The 15,749-nt window shown below is 38.5% G+C and overlaps 1 protein-coding gene and 1 pseudogene across 1 annotated transcript; both read right to left on the bottom strand.

Moving 5' to 3' along the window:
• Positions 1–8,114: 8,114 nt before the first annotated feature.
• On the bottom strand, positions 8,115–9,113 carry LOC103211593 (olfactory receptor 2T6). The gene has a single exon (XM_007957571.2). It carries the CDS (start codon positions 9,072–9,074, stop codon positions 8,115–8,117), a length of 960 nt encoding a protein of 319 aa, XP_007955762.1. The 5' UTR covers positions 9,075–9,113.
• A 4,713-nt stretch (positions 9,114–13,826) lies between these two features.
• Positions 13,827–15,749, bottom strand: LOC103211591 (annotated as a pseudogene).

Here is a 15,749-nt window from a genome sequence, read left to right as displayed (position 1 = left end):
CTACTTCCGTAGTGATACTGCCTCGGAAACCCAAGGAGGGGTCGCTATGAGTCAGGGCTGACTCGACGGCACATAACAACAACAACAACAATTGTGTATGCATCTTGTTCATTTGTTCTTGAATGATTTTCCTGACTTCTTTCTGGTTTCTTTCTGTCTTCTCATTGTTTCTTTTTATGGTTTCCTTGATCTCTTGGAGGATGCTATCTATCTATCTATCTTCTGAATTCCTTCCCAGGCATTTCTTTTACTTATTCTTCCTTGGGGAGATATTCTAATTCTTTAGCTTGGATACTTATTTTCAATATCTTGCCCCTTCTTTTTTTCTGAAGTTGTCTGTTGTTTCCTAGACATTTTGAAGTTGTTGTCTTTATTTGCTAGTTATGTAGTGATTTGTTTCACCCTGTTTTATGTTTTACTCTATCTGGAAGTGTGGAACAATTGCATGTCTTTGGTTATTAACTTGAATGTATGGGACTACAATTCAGCTTTCTCTGTGTTGGTGTAATCACTTGTGGAGATATGGGGGCATGTCCTTGTTCATTGTGGAGACGGATTGGAGTTGGGAACAGCAGGTGTTGCTCACTGTCTGTCATTGTTCTTGTGGTACAGGAGCTATTGGTGTCACTTATGTGTTTGAATGATGTGTTCAGTAATAGATGTAGTAGATATAGTTGACTTCAAAAAAAACCAAATGCACTGCCATCGAGTAAATTCCAACTCATAGCAACCCCCTTTAGCTTTACAAGATGGCAAATCTTTATGAAAGTAGATTGCCCAGTCTTCCTTCTGTGGTGCGACTGGTGGGTTTGAACCACCAACCTTCTGGTTAGCAGTCAAAAGCCTTAGGCACTATGCCTCCAGATCTCCTTATGGTTGACTAGTGAAGGGTAAATATGTTCATCCTATTGGGCAAGTCAAGGGAGAAAAGGTTAAAAAAAAAAGTTTCAGAAGAAAATCCCAGGATCGAAAGACAGAGGCTCTATTCTATGCTTAGTCAGTGATTCAGGCACAGGAAGAAGACACTTCTTGGTGCCTGGCTCCATCTGGGGCTGTCTGCTGATGATGTCACCTAGCAGTCAATCAAAGCCCCACAATTCAGACCAGATAGTCACCCCCAAGGACAAAAGATCACACTCTTCTGTGTAGATCCACTAGTTATGAAATCCCAGATCCACTCTAGGGTAAAAAAGGATGCTAAGGTTTGAACCCAAGCCCACAGCTATGTATCTGCTTTGAGGTTCTGTTTATTCAGAGAGAGTTTCTCTTCTCTTTCCCCTACTCCCTTCCAGATTCTGTGGTAGCTTAAGCTAAGAGGATCGTGATTCATTTCTCAGTATGATCTTCACTCCACTCGAAGCTCCAGTTCTCCTTGTAAAACTCCCAGTGTGGCTATTCTGAGTCTTTAATGCCTAGGAGTTCTGTGATGTGATTTTTTCCCCTCCCATGTCAGCTCCTTTGTATTTCTAATGATTTCTCTTTGGCTCCTCAGCTGAGCGGGTTTCTTCATTTCTCTCAATTGCTTAACCTGTTCCCTTTTGTCACCTTCACTTGTTCTAATACTTTATTTTCCCATTAGTTGCTCATAACTCCAGTATCATTATTTGTATCTGCTTTACCTAGTTTCTTAACATCTCTATTGATAAAGGGAGTAAAGGTGCAGACTGTCAGTACAATGTCATCTTCCCCAAATTCCCCCATTTTCTGCTTTTTGGAACTTTCTTATTGGTTATTGGGTGAGATGATATCTCATGGTTGTTTCTTTATTTGCCTGCCTCTAAAGGAGCTCTGGTAGCATAGTGGCTAAGGCACTTGACTGCTAACCAGAAGGCTGGCAGTTCAAACCCACCAGCCACTCCTTGGAAGGAAGATGGGGCAATCCTACTTCCGTAGTGATACTGCCTCGGAAACCCAAGGATGGGTCAGTATGAGTCAGGTCCTACTCCAGGGCACATAACAACAACAACAACAATGGCTAATCATCAGAAGCATTTCTTTTTGTTTTTTTTTTTTAGCTGCCTAAATGTTTTCTTTGTTGAAGAATTTGTTTATGTCCTCTGCCTTTTTTATTTAATTGGATTGTTTGTCTTTTTGTTATGAAGATGCTGACATTTTCTTCAAATTTTAGAGATTTGTCTCTTGACTGATATGTCCTTGACAATTTTTTTCCCAGTCTGTGTATTCTTTCTTTAGTCTTTTGTTGAAATCTTTTGATGTGCATAAGTGTTTACTTTTTAGGAAGTCCCAGTCATCTACTTCGTCTTCTGGTGTTTGTGCATTTTTAGTTATATTTTATAGTGTATTTATGACATGTATCAGTGCCCTGGTGGCATAGTGCCTAAGACATTTGACTCTGAACCAGAAGGCTGGCAGTTCAAACCCACCAGTCACTCCTTGGAAGGAAGATTGGGCAATCTACTTCCGTAGAGATACTGCCTTGGAAACCCAAGGAGGGGTTGCTATTAGTCTAATTGACTCTACAGTAGTGTTTTTGTTTTGTTTTGTTTTTTCTATGAGAGCCCCTAAGTTTTTCCCTATTTTTTCTTGGTGGTGGTTATTGTTTTAGGTTTTACAGTCAGGTCATTGACCTTACTTGAGTTCATTTTAGTATATATTAAAAAAAAAACAAAAAAAAAAAACCTCTCATTGCCATCAAATTGGATCTGCCTCATAGCGGCCCTTCCTTGGGTTTCTGAGGCAGTATCACTATGGAAGTAGATTGTCCAATTTTCCTTCCAAGGAGCAGCTGGTTGGTTTGAACTACCAGCCTTCTTATTAGCAGTCAAATGCCTTAGGCACTACACCACCAGAACTCCTTCATTGTAATATATGGTGTGAAATACGGATCCTGTTTCTTTTTTCTTCAAATGAATATAAAGTTTTCCCAGTACCATTTATAAAAGAGAACATTTATTCCCCATTTAATGGATTGAGGCCCTCTGTCAAAGATTGGCTGTCTGTAGGTGGATATATATACTTCTGGGTTCTCTACTCTATTCCAATGGTCTATGTGTTCATTTCTGTGTCAGTACCAGGTTGTTTTAACTACCATGACTATGTAGCAGGTTTGAGATTAGGGAGTATGAAGCCCTCTATTTTGTTCTTCTTTAGAAGTGATTTACCTATCCAGAGTCTTTTTCCTTTCCATATAAATTGTCGATTTATTTTCCATCTCTTTAAAGGAATATGAAGGAAACTGAATGGAGATGCAACATATCTGCAGATTACTTGGGGTATTATTGATATTTCCACAATTTTAAGTCTTTCTAACAATAAGTATGGTATATTTTTCAATTTACGCATGTCTCTTTTGATTTCTTGTAAAAGTGTTCTGTGGCTTTCTTTGTATAGGTCTTTTGTATCTCTGGTTAGATTTATTTATAAGTTGTTCATCTTTGAATAGTTATTGTAAGTGGTATTTCTTCTCTAATTTCTTTTTCAGAGTTATTTTCATTTGTTCAAAGGAATCCAACTGATTTTTATATAGTAATCTTGTGCCCTGCCAGTTTTCTGAAACTTTCAATTAGTTACAGTGATTTTCTTACTGAGTCTTTGGGATTTTCTACGTATAAGATTATATCATTTGCAACAGAGATAGTTTTACTTCTTCTTTGCCAATTTAGATGCCTTTCATTTCTATTTATGTCCTTCTTGCTCAGGCTAGGACTTCCAACACAGTATTGACTAATATTGGTGATAAAAGACATCCTTGTCTGGCACCCATTTGTAAGGGGAATGCTTTTAGTCTTTCACTATTGCAAATAATGTTGGCTGTTGTTTTTGTATACATACCCTTACTTACATTGAGGAATTTCCTTTTTAGTTTTATATTATTCAGTGTTTTTATCAGAAATAGGTGATGCATTTTGTCAAATGCATTTTCTGCATCAATTGATATGATCATGTGGTTATATTCCTTTGTTTTATTTATGTGGTGAATTATGTTGCTTTTCTAATATTGAACCAACATTTTACAGCTAGTATGAATCCCACTTGGTCATGATGTATTATATATATATTTGCAACCATTTCTTTGCAATTGTATGTGTACACCTTCACAGTCTGCAACCCACTTCTATAATCTTAGAGGATCCTGTGCTTTTTATGTGGAAACATGCACTTTATTAAATACACCAAATCATTCCAATATTATTTGACTTTCTACAAACTGACTGCATTTCAGAACAATTCTCTGTTTCTTTTCTAAATTTTTACATAAATTTTATTTTCAACCCTGTAGTAGCATACTGATATTGCCTGTTATTAAACCTTTTTTTAAAAAAAAAAATCATAGTGCAATTAATAAAACAAAACAAAATTATTTGTGTGAGGAGTAGTGAGAAGTAAGAGTAATGTAAAAAAAAAGAGAAAGAAAAGAAAGCATGAATATTATAAATATCAAAAGCAATCTTCTTTGTAAGAACACCTAAAAACAACTGGAAAAAAAAAGTACCATTGTGCATATCAAATCATTTGATATTGAAAATCTTTCAGGGAAATAGATATATTAAGTGAACTTTAAAAAAAGTGTAAATTAGGCATCAGAAACCCTACATGGTTGACAGATGTTCACATGGTCTTAAGATGGGGAGCTCATCTTATGCTTCTGCTTTATAAGCTCCTTGTGTTCTTTTTCTAGGTCATCATCTTCTAGGTTTTAAATGCTCCCTCCCATCACCAAGAACACAGTTCTATCTAAGCCAATCTGATGAAGTTGAAGGAGAAAACAGCCTCCAGACAAAATGGGGAAAACTGCTCCCATTGATTTGCATTTAATAACCCTGCTAGTTAAATGGTAGCATAGTGGCTAAGACACTTGCCTGCTAACCAGACGGCTGGCGGTTCAAACCCACCAGCCACTCCTCGGAAGGAAGGTTGGGCAATCCTACTTCCGTAGTGATACTGCCTCGGAAACCCAAGGAGGGGTCGCTATGAGTCGGGGCCGACTCGACGGCACATAACAACAACAACAAAGTTAAATGGGTTAAATGGGCGTATCTGCTTTTTCCGGAAAAAAACTGAATACAGCCCAAAGCATCCAAAACTGGGCTGCTAAAGTTGGTTAAATAGTTTTTTCTGACATCAAGCAAGACTTGGCTGCATTTGTGTTACCTTTCATCACTAGTGTCCAGTAGCAATAAATAATCTCTGAACCTAGCCTGAATTTTGTTAAAATGGTGAGAACACAAAGCTTATCATAGGATCATCAAGATATGTTTCAAGGGGCCTGAAAAATGGTTCTGGGTTTTAACAACTTGGTGTGAGATTTTCAGTTAACTACCAACCATCTACCATAAAGATTTACAGCCTTATCAACTCTATAGATAGTTCTACACAGTCCTATAGGGTCTCTAAGAATTGACCAATGCCAGTGGATATCATCTATTTACCTATCTTTCTATTTATTAAAGGAAAAAGTGTTTTCCACTATTTGGTGGGGAAAGTTATATATATTTATGTGTGTTATATGTGTGTGTGTATGTGTGTACACATACACACACACATATAATCAGAAATCTGGCAGTTCAAACCCACTAGCCACTCCTCAGAAGGAAGGTTGGGCAATGTACTTCCATAGTTATACTGCCACAAAGACCCAAGGAGAGGTTGCTATGAGTTGGGGCCGACTCAACCGCACATAACAACAACAACAAATATACATGTACACATACCCAGAATAACTAATAAATCTAATAATCCTAATCTAACCTCAATAATTGGAGAAGAAACGTTAAAATGATCATTGAATTTACCAGGAATTTAGACAGTTCTTTCTCACCTACCCTTCAATATATTTTCCAAAGTAAAAGTAATTTGTAAAACACCAGAAATAAATCATAGAATCCTTGGCCCTTAAGATGAAGTGTTTTAATTTCTAAAAAATGCATATGATTAATTTTTCTTCTACTTCCAAATTTAGATAATGGAAGAATATTTCCAGCTGCTAAACAAAGAAGGGATATATGGATATTCAGAATCTTGGTGCAAGTCTATAGCTGTATCGCCTTTGAATTTTATGCCAATTCATTCTCTATGTTCTTCAAATTTATACATCCCTGAAACTTCTATAGAATTTATCAAGAGAGAATTTAAGCATGTGTTCAAAATCACTTGAGTATTTTGTTTCTATGAGACTAAACACTTACTAAAGATGAGAAAAGTTTACAATGGTAACTGCATATATGGGGACCTATGTACATGAGAGGAAAGATGTCACTTTGAAGACTAAAATGAGCCTGACCCAAGCCATGGTAGTTTCTATTGCCTCATATGCCTGTGAGAGCTGGACAACAAAGACCTAAGAAGAATTGATGCCTATCAATTGTGGTATTGGTGAAGAATACTGAATAAACTGTGGACTGCCAGAACAAACAAAATCATCTGGAAGAAGTACAGCCAGAATGCTTCTTGGAAGGGAAATTAGCCAGACTTTATATCATCTGTTGCTGTTGTTAGGTGCTGTTGAGTCATTTCTGACTCATAGTGACTCCAAGCATAGCAAAACAAAACACTGCCCGGTCCCATGCCAGCTCCATGATCCTTGCTATACTTGAGCCCATTGTCACAACCACCATGTAAACCCATCTAGTCAAAGGCCTTCCCCTCTTTTGTTGACCCTCCCCCTTACCAAGCATGACATTCTTCTCCAAGGAATGGTCCCTTCTGACAATGTAACCAAATTAGGTGAGACGAGGTCTGGCCATTCTCACTTCCAAGGAGCATTCCAGCTGCACTTCCTCCAGGACAGATCTGTTAGTTTTTTTTTTAGCAGTCCATGATACTTACAGCATTCCTCAGCAGCACCACAACTCAAAAGCATCAACTGTTCTTCTGTCTTCCTTATCCATTGTCCAGCTCTCACATGCATATAAGACAATTGGAAATATCATGGCCTGTGTCAGGCACACCTTAGTCCTCAAGGAGACATCCTTGCTCCTCAGCACTTGAAAGAGATCCTTCGCAGTCAACCTGCCCAGTGCTACACGTCATCTAATGTCCTGATTGCTGCTTCCATTGGCATCGATTGTAGAACCAAGCAACATGAATTCTTTGACAACCTCAATCTTGGTTATCCATTTATCATGATGCTGCTTATTGGTCCAGTGTCAGGATTTTTGTTTTCTCTATATTGAGATGTAATCCATACTGAAGACTGTGTTCTTCAATCTTTATCAGTAAGTGCTTCAAATCATCCTCATTTTCAGCAAGTAAAGTTGTATCATCAGCATATCTCAGGTTGTTAATGATTCTTCCTCCAATCCTGATGCCACGTGTTTCTTGATATAGTCCAGCTTCTCAGATTATTTGCTCAGCATATAGATTGAATAAGTATGGGGAAAGGATACAACCCTGAGGAACTCCCTTCTGGATTTTAAACCATGTTGTGTCCCCTTGTTCCATTTGAATGACAGCCTCCTGGTCAAGGTACAAGTTCCTCATGAGTACAATCAAGTGTTTGGTAATTCCCATTATTTTCAATGTTATCCCTAATTTGTCATGATCTACACAATCAAATGCCTTTGCATAGTCAATAAAACACAAGTAAACATCTTTCTGGTATTCTTTGCCTTGAGCCAAGATCCATCTGACAGCACTTACTTTGGTCATATTATCAGAAGGGACAATTCCCTGGAGAAGGATACCATGCTTGGTAAAGTAGAGGGTCAGTGTAAAAGGGGAAATCTCTCAATAATTTTGATTTACAAAGTGGTATAATGGGTTCAAGCATAGCAAGGATTTTGAGGATGGCACAGGACAAGGTAATATTTTATTCTATTGTACATAGGGCTGCTTTGGGTTGGAAACAAATAATGGCACCTAGTAACAACTAGCATATGTACAAGAAGTACAAATAAAGAAGTTTTATGAGAGAAGAATTGAAATAAAGGGGAGCAAAAAAAGAATAAACATCACTGGTGTTTATGGAACACTGGCATTATGCATGTATAAATGTTATTATGAGTTTAAATTTTCAAAAAAATTTTGACAAAAGTAATATTGATACACTTCTCAACACAACAGGCATTGGTGGCTGCTTTCTGCATTATCCATAATATCCATACCTCAAATAACAGAACACACAACCCCTTGACAAGTGTAAATGATTAAGATGGTCAGAACTCTTCTCTTGTTTTACCACAGAGTCTGTTACAGTTTGTCAAAACTCTCCTCAAGGCCCCTGTCACATCCCTGTTTCTCAGGCTGTAGATAACAGGGTTTAACAAGGGGGTGAGGATGGTGTAAAAGGCAGAAAATATCTTATCTTTGAGTGGGGTGTGATATGACTGGGGAAGCATATAAGTGTATAAAGCAGCACCATAGAACAGTGTAACCACCATCATGTGTGAAGAACATGTGGCAAAGGCCTTCTTCTTCCCTTCTACTGACTTCATTTGATGCACCATAATGAGAATCTGGGTATAAGAAACAATCACCACAGAGAAGGGGATAAGCAGCATCATGACACAACAAACATACATCACCATTTCATAGGCAGCTTTGTTGCCACATGCCAGTCTCAGCATAGTGGGTGCCTCACAGAAAAAGTGATTAATCTTGTGGGAGGTGCAGAAAGGGAGGCGCATCGTTATGGGGGTGAGGAGGAAACTATCTAAAGCACCCCCAAACCAAGAGCTGGCTAAGATCATCCAACAGACCCTTCGGCTCATTAGGACAGGGTAGCGGAGAGGGTAACAAATGGCTACATAGCGATCATAGGCCATGAGACCTAACAGGAAGAATTCTGCCCCCACAAAGCCCATGTACAGAAAGTACTGGGCTGAGCATGCAATGAAGGAGATGGTCCCATTGCCCAAAAGATAATCAATCAGCATCTTGGGAACAATAGTGGAGATATACATCATGTCAATTAAGGAGAGGTGACTGAGTAGGAAATACATGGGAGTGTGGAGGTGAGGATCTATGCAGATCAGGAAGATCATGACCCCATTAGCTATGATAGACATGAAAAAGATGACACAAATGAAGCTAAAGAGGATGCCTGAGGTTTGACTGTGTTTGAAGAGGCCGATGAGCGTAAAGTCACTAGAAAATGTTCTGTTGTCTTCATCCATACTGGTTGATTTTGACCTAGAGGCATCACAAGGGAAGTATAATATTAATGGCTCTAGATAATATTAATTATTTTACAAAATACACACAAGAGTTACTTAATTAAATTTATATAAGTTACATTAAGAATATTTTTCAATGGTTTGCATTTTTTTCTTGTCTATAATTTCTAATTGAAGTGCATTTACAAAATTAGGTCCACATGGCACAAAAAATGAATGAAAATTTGGCAACTGATATTTGCTTTGTTCTTGATGTTGTTGTTAGATGCTGAAAAACTGATCAGTCTTGCACCATCCTCACAAGATTTGTTATGCATGAGCTCATTGTTGTAGCCACTGTGTCAATTCATCTACTTCAGAGTTTTTGCTCTTTCTATGACCATCTATAAAGTGTGATATCCTTTTCCAGGGATTGGTCTCCTCTGACAATATGACCAAAGTGTGTAAGATGAAGTCTGGCCATCCTTGCTTCTAAGGAGCATTAAGGCTATATTTCTTCCAAGATGAAATTGTTCTTCCTTTGGAATTCCATGGTATTTTCAGTATTCCTCACCAACACCACAATTCAAATGCATCAATTTTTCTTCAGTCATCATTATTCATTGTTCAGTTTTCACATTATTGAAAATAATATGGCTTGGGTCAGGTGCACCTTATTCCTCAATGTGACATCTTTGCATTCTAACACTTTAAAAAGGTCTTTTGCAGATTGGTCTATTGCAATATGTCATTTGCTTTCTTGGCTGCTGGTTCTATGGGTATTGATTGTGGATCCAGGTTTATTCTGTCACCATTAGCAGAGGAAGCTCAGCAGAACTGTCTGATGAGTTTCCCTGTGATGATCTCTGGAATCAGAAGGAGACATAAAAAGCCAAAGGGAACAGAAAAACCTGACAATGCTACAAGACTCTTTAGGAGAGGTCAAACACACAGTCATGTTAGTACATTGCTTCCTGATAGAGAAAGGGAAGGATACCCATGTAGTTAAAGACATGGTAACAGGATTAGAAATTATCAGAGAGGCAGCAAAGAACTGTACTGAAGAAATGAAAAAGGCATTATAGGCATGGAGAATAAAATTTGAATAGTACTCCCAGAGAAAGAGAAAGGTCAGATATTAAATGATAAGGGCTACAAATGATAGATATGAAATAAAGAGAACTAAAAAAAAAAAAGCAAATTATAAATAACTGGCATTTTAAAGAGTGATTCCACAAATACAAGGGTATTATAAATGCAAAAATAGAAGATAACTTTTGTGAAAGGAAGAAAAAACTGTATATGTGAAGGATTTTGTTGTGATTGTCGGGTGCTGTTGACCTGATACCTACCCACAGTGACCCCTGTGAGAGTACAACTTCCTCATAGAGTTTTATTGCCTATACTCTTTATGTAAACAGATAATCAGATCTTTCTTCTGAAGAAACACTGGTGAGTTGGAACTGCCAACCTTTATAGTTATCATCTGAATGCTTAATTGTTGTGCCAACAAGCTCCTTTATATATGTATGGATGTTGTTGTTGTTGGGTGCCATTGAGATGGCTCTGACTCATAGCAACCCTATGTACAACAGAATGAAACACTGCCATTCCTGGGTCATCCTCACAATCTTTGCTATATTTGAGCCCATCATTGGAGCCACTACACTGTATCAATTCATCTGGTTAAGAGTATTCCTCTTTTCCTATGACTCTCTACTTTATAAAGCATGATATCTTTTTCCAGTAAACAGTCCCTTCTGACAACACCATCAAAGTATGTGAGACAAAGTCTGGCCATTCTTGCTTCCAAGGAACATTCCAGCTGCACTTCTTCCAGGACAGATTTGTTCATTTTTCTGGCAGTCCATGATATTTTCAGTAATTTTCACCAGCACCGTAATGCAAATACATCAACTATTATTCAGCAATTCTTATCCATTGGCTAGCTTCCACATGTATGAGACACAATTGAAATACCATGGCTTGGGTTAAATGCACCTTAGTCTTCAAAGTCACATCTCTGCTCTTCAATACTTTAAAGAGACTTTTTGCAGCAGTTGCTGGAGGCACTCACTTGGCTATGCCAGGAGATTTGGAAGACAGCTATCTGGCAGACAGACTGGATGAGCTCCATATTTGTAGCCATTACAAAGAAAGGTGATCCCACAGAAAGTGGAAATTATAGAACAATATCATTGATATCATATGTAAATAAAATCTTACTGAATATAATTCAAAAATGGTTGTAGCAGTATATTGGCATAGAACTTCCAGAAATGCAAGCTTGATTCAGAAGAGGATGTAGAACAAGAGATATCATTGCCTATGTCAGATGGATCTTGGCTCTAAGCAAAGAATACCAGAAAGATGTTTGCTTCTGTTTTATTGACTATGCAAAAGCATTTGATTGTGTGAATCATAACAAATTACGGGTAACATTGAGAAGAATTGGAATTCCAGAACACTTAATTGTGCTTATGAGGAATCTGTACATAAATCAGGAGGCTGTCATTCAAACATAACAAGGGGACACTGTGTGGTTTAAAATTAAGAAGGAAGTATATCAGGGTTGTATCATTTCACCATACTTATTTAACTTGTATGCTGACAAAATATTCTGAAGATGGACTCTATGAAGAAGAACATGGCATCAGGATTGGAAGAAGAATCATTAACAATCTATGATATGCTGGTGACACAACTTTGCTTGCTGAAAGGATGACGTGAAACACTTATTGATGAAAATTGAAGACTACAGTCTGCAGTATGGATTACACCTAAATATAGAGAAAACAAAAATACGCACAACTGGACCTGTAAGCAGCATCATGATAAATGGAGAAAAAAATGAAGTTGTCAAAGACTTCATATTACTTGGTTCTACAATCAACACCAATGGAAGCAGCAGTCAGGACATCAGATGACTTAGAGCACTGGGAAAATCTGCTGCAAAAGACCTCTTTCAAGCCCTGAAAAGCAAAGATGTCTTCTTAAGGACTAAAGTGCTCCTGACACACCCATGGTATTTTGGATCACCTCATATGTATGTGAGAGCTGGACAATGAATAAGGAAGATCAAGGAAAAGTTAATGTTTTTGAGTTGTGGTACTGGCAAACAATGCTGACAGTATCATGGACTGCTGAAAGAACTAACAAATCTATCCTGGAAGAAGTGCAGCCAGAATGCTCCTTGGAAAAGAGAATGGCCAGACTTTGTCTCATCTACTTTGGTCATGTTGTAAGAAGGAACCATTCCCTGGAAAAGCATATCATGCTTGGTAAGGTACAGGTCGACGAAAGAGGGGAAGGCCTTCAACAAGATAGGTTGATGCAGTGGCTGGAACCATGGGCTCAAGTATAGCAAGGATCATGGAGCTGGCATGGGATCAGGCAGTGTTTTGTTCTGTTGTGCATAGGGTTACTATAAGTTGGAGACAACTCAACAGCACCTAACAACAACAACCTAACATTTGTAGCAGACTTGCTTAGTGCAATACGTCATCTGATTTCTTGACTGTGCTGCCGTGGGTGTTGATTGTGGATCCAAATAAAATTAAATCTTTGACAATTTCAATCTTTTCTCCATTGATCGTGATACTGCTTATTGGTCCAGTTGCAAGGATTTTTGTTTTCTTTATGTTGAGGCATAATCCATACTGCAGACTGTAGTCTTTATATATATATATATACACACACACACACATGTTTTATTTGTTTTGCTTATACCATCAGAACTCAAACTACTGACTTGTCATTTCCCTAAATCAGGAAAATCAATCTAAAACATATACTGGTGTTTTCAAAAGATAGCAATTTAAAAGGGTAGCAGCAGGCATTTGATATCTTTTTCTTTTGAAAAGAACCTTCAGGCTGCAGGAAATACACATGATCAAAAGTGTTATGATTATCCATTAGAAATTTTCATCAATACCTATACCAATTTAGGTGACAATACAGCAAAATCCAAGGATTAGTGACAGACAATGTACATGTCATAAGGAATGATATAAAGTACCAATCCTTGCAAAAGTCATTGTCAAAAAACTGTTAAGTGTTCAAAAAGGTATCTAAATATTTCACATTAGATGTAGAAGCGGTCATTCAGATTATATCCCATATTTGTTGCTATTTTTCAAAAAGTGCCAATCAAAGCCTGATTTTGCATTTTGGCTTTGTATTATACAGTATCAGCTGTTAAAAAAAAAAAAAAATTACATGTTTTTGTTTTTTAACCAGTCATTTGGCCAGATGATAAATAGTGCTGTTTCAAAGATGGTAGTCAGCCTCAAATGTGTGATTAAGGGCCCATGCGTAATTTGGTATGCATCAAATGTCCAGTGCTCCAATTTAAGTGGAAAAGTTCTTTCCATCATCCTTTCTTGGGAAATATTTAACAACACTAGGGCTGATTTGAAGATTTTATGAAAATGTCAAAAAAGTCAAACTTGCTTTTTCAAGCCACTTCAAACCATAGAGATATTATCACCCTATAAGGTATATGTTTTACTCCTAACAAGGGTGAGGAATCTGAATATCATGTGCAAGGCTCAAGATGATGCTCAGGACAGAACATGCAGAGTAAAAATAGCTTCTTTCCATATCCAGGTAATATAAAGCTGACAATAGTAGTCCTGTCTTTATGGGATGAAAATAGTCCATTTACAATAAGTTTCCTGAAAGGGAGAACAAATACATAATAACTCTTCTGGTAACATTATGGTATACTTGCCAGTGTGTTTTTGGTGATAAAACATAATCTTGTGAATCAGATTAATTCACTTGTTGAGTGTTCATTTGTGCCATCCCTCTGTTGGGTCTTGGGGGCCCTCCATGACCTTGTGGGGCTCCCCGTGGTCCACTCTGCCCAGAACTTCACTTGAAATTCTGCTGATATCTATCCCACTGATAGCTAGAGTAGTCCCAGGGAGCACTGAATTGAGACTGTGTATAACCACTGTTTGGAGTGTTAGAGAATGAAGGGCAGTAACCATCATATCCTCCTCTGAATCCATTGGCAGGACCCCGATATCCATTCATCAAGCCTCTAGTACCACGGGGAACCTCCATGAGATACACCATGGCTATTGTAATAGGGTGGATTACTACGTGGAAATCCAGTGTTGTGCTGGGGAGGTTGCTGGTGGTTACCAGTCACTTGATGGGGCTGGTCCTGAGAACCATGGTAAGTGCCACCACTGTTTGAAGCTGTTCTTGCTGAAGCTCTGTTTGTTCTACCTGGTGAGGTTGATAGGAAAAGTTCTGGTTGTAACTGGCTTGATACTGATTTTGCTGCTTTAAAGTTTCTGGTTCATTATCAGGAGGAACTGGGACATTCATATTGAACACCGTCTGCATGGACTGGAATGGAGCTGCATTTACATTGATCCCACTGCTGTATAAATGTTTGCTTGTCCCTGCCTGGAATACCTGAGGCTTAGATGCAGCAGGAAGGTATGATGATGCTGTATTCTTGTCTGCATTTAAAGAGATTGTTGCCTGAACCTGGTCAATTGGTTCCTTTCGTGGTCACTGCTCTGCAGCATGGGAAGGTTGGTACAAGGGCTGAGATGATGTGTACCCCTCACTTGTGGATGAAACCAAAGGAAATTGTATAGCTTCTGGCTTTACAGGAACTTGATTAGATTGAGCAAGTCTAGATTCAGAATGAGCTGGTGGACAAACCAGCTGAGGCATGTCCATGTTTTGTGTAGGATTCATAGATCGTGCAGATACAATAGCAGGATTAAGTGTCTGCTTTTCAAAATCCAACACTGAATCCTGTATGAAATTATAGGGCCCCTGCATTTGCACCATGAGGTCATGTTGCTCATTGTCTTCTTACAAGGGGATCTGCCTGAGCCACTGGAGTCAAAGAGTGGGGCTCTCGTACTGAAGGAGATGGTGCTGGAGTGAATTTACCACCTCAAGTGTTTCAACTGTCCACTCATCTACTGGCTCTTTTTCACCACTGCTGAACTGTGTTTCTGCCATAAATTGTCTATTTACATACTCTGTTGATTCAACTTCACTTTGTTCAGTGTATTCTTCTGATGGCTCTGGTTCAGCTTCAGCTACCCAGTCTTCAACTGTGGGTGCTAAGGCTGCCTCTTCTTCCTCACATAATCCATTTTGGTGGTTGTGGGTCCTGTCAAAGTAGTTTGACTGAAAAACACGCTCAACAATTTCCTTTAGAGCTTTATAGGTTGTTCCACATACAGATATTTCCTTCCCTTCCAGCAAATCCCACAGGTGAACGGAGGCATGTTCATACTGCTCATTCAATCTCAAGCTCATGTCCTGTTCAGGGTCCACTAACTTGTAGAATTCATCCAATAATGACAATTCCTCTTCAGACAGTATAGGCACTCCATTCAAACCTTGTTTCAAGTCAGTTTGCACTTCATCATCTCCTAAATTGTCCAAAACATACTGCAGTTCAGGTACAGTATTTAAACTTTTCTGTTCTTCTTTTCTCATCAGCTGCCTCCAACGTGCTGTCTTCTTTATTGTTTTCTGAATATCTTGACTTAATGCCATGAAACTCCTCTGTAATTCTCTTGCAAATTCCAAGTTATTTGTGACTTCCTGGTACTTAGATACTGTGTCCAGTTGATCTTGATTAAGCCTTTCCCCAGTACCGGTTGCAAGGTGCTGGGAAGAGGGCGCAGCTGCCCCGGCCCCCACCTCATTCCC

The sequence above is a fragment of the Orycteropus afer genome, unplaced genomic scaffold, assembly GCF_000298275.1.
Source record: "Orycteropus afer afer isolate SDZICR_OR568_19922 unplaced genomic scaffold, OryAfe1.0 scaffold00762, whole genome shotgun sequence".
Classification (NCBI taxonomy): Eukaryota; Metazoa; Chordata; class Mammalia; order Tubulidentata; family Orycteropodidae; genus Orycteropus; species Orycteropus afer.
This window is presented reverse-complemented; position numbering and strand designations above follow the sequence as displayed.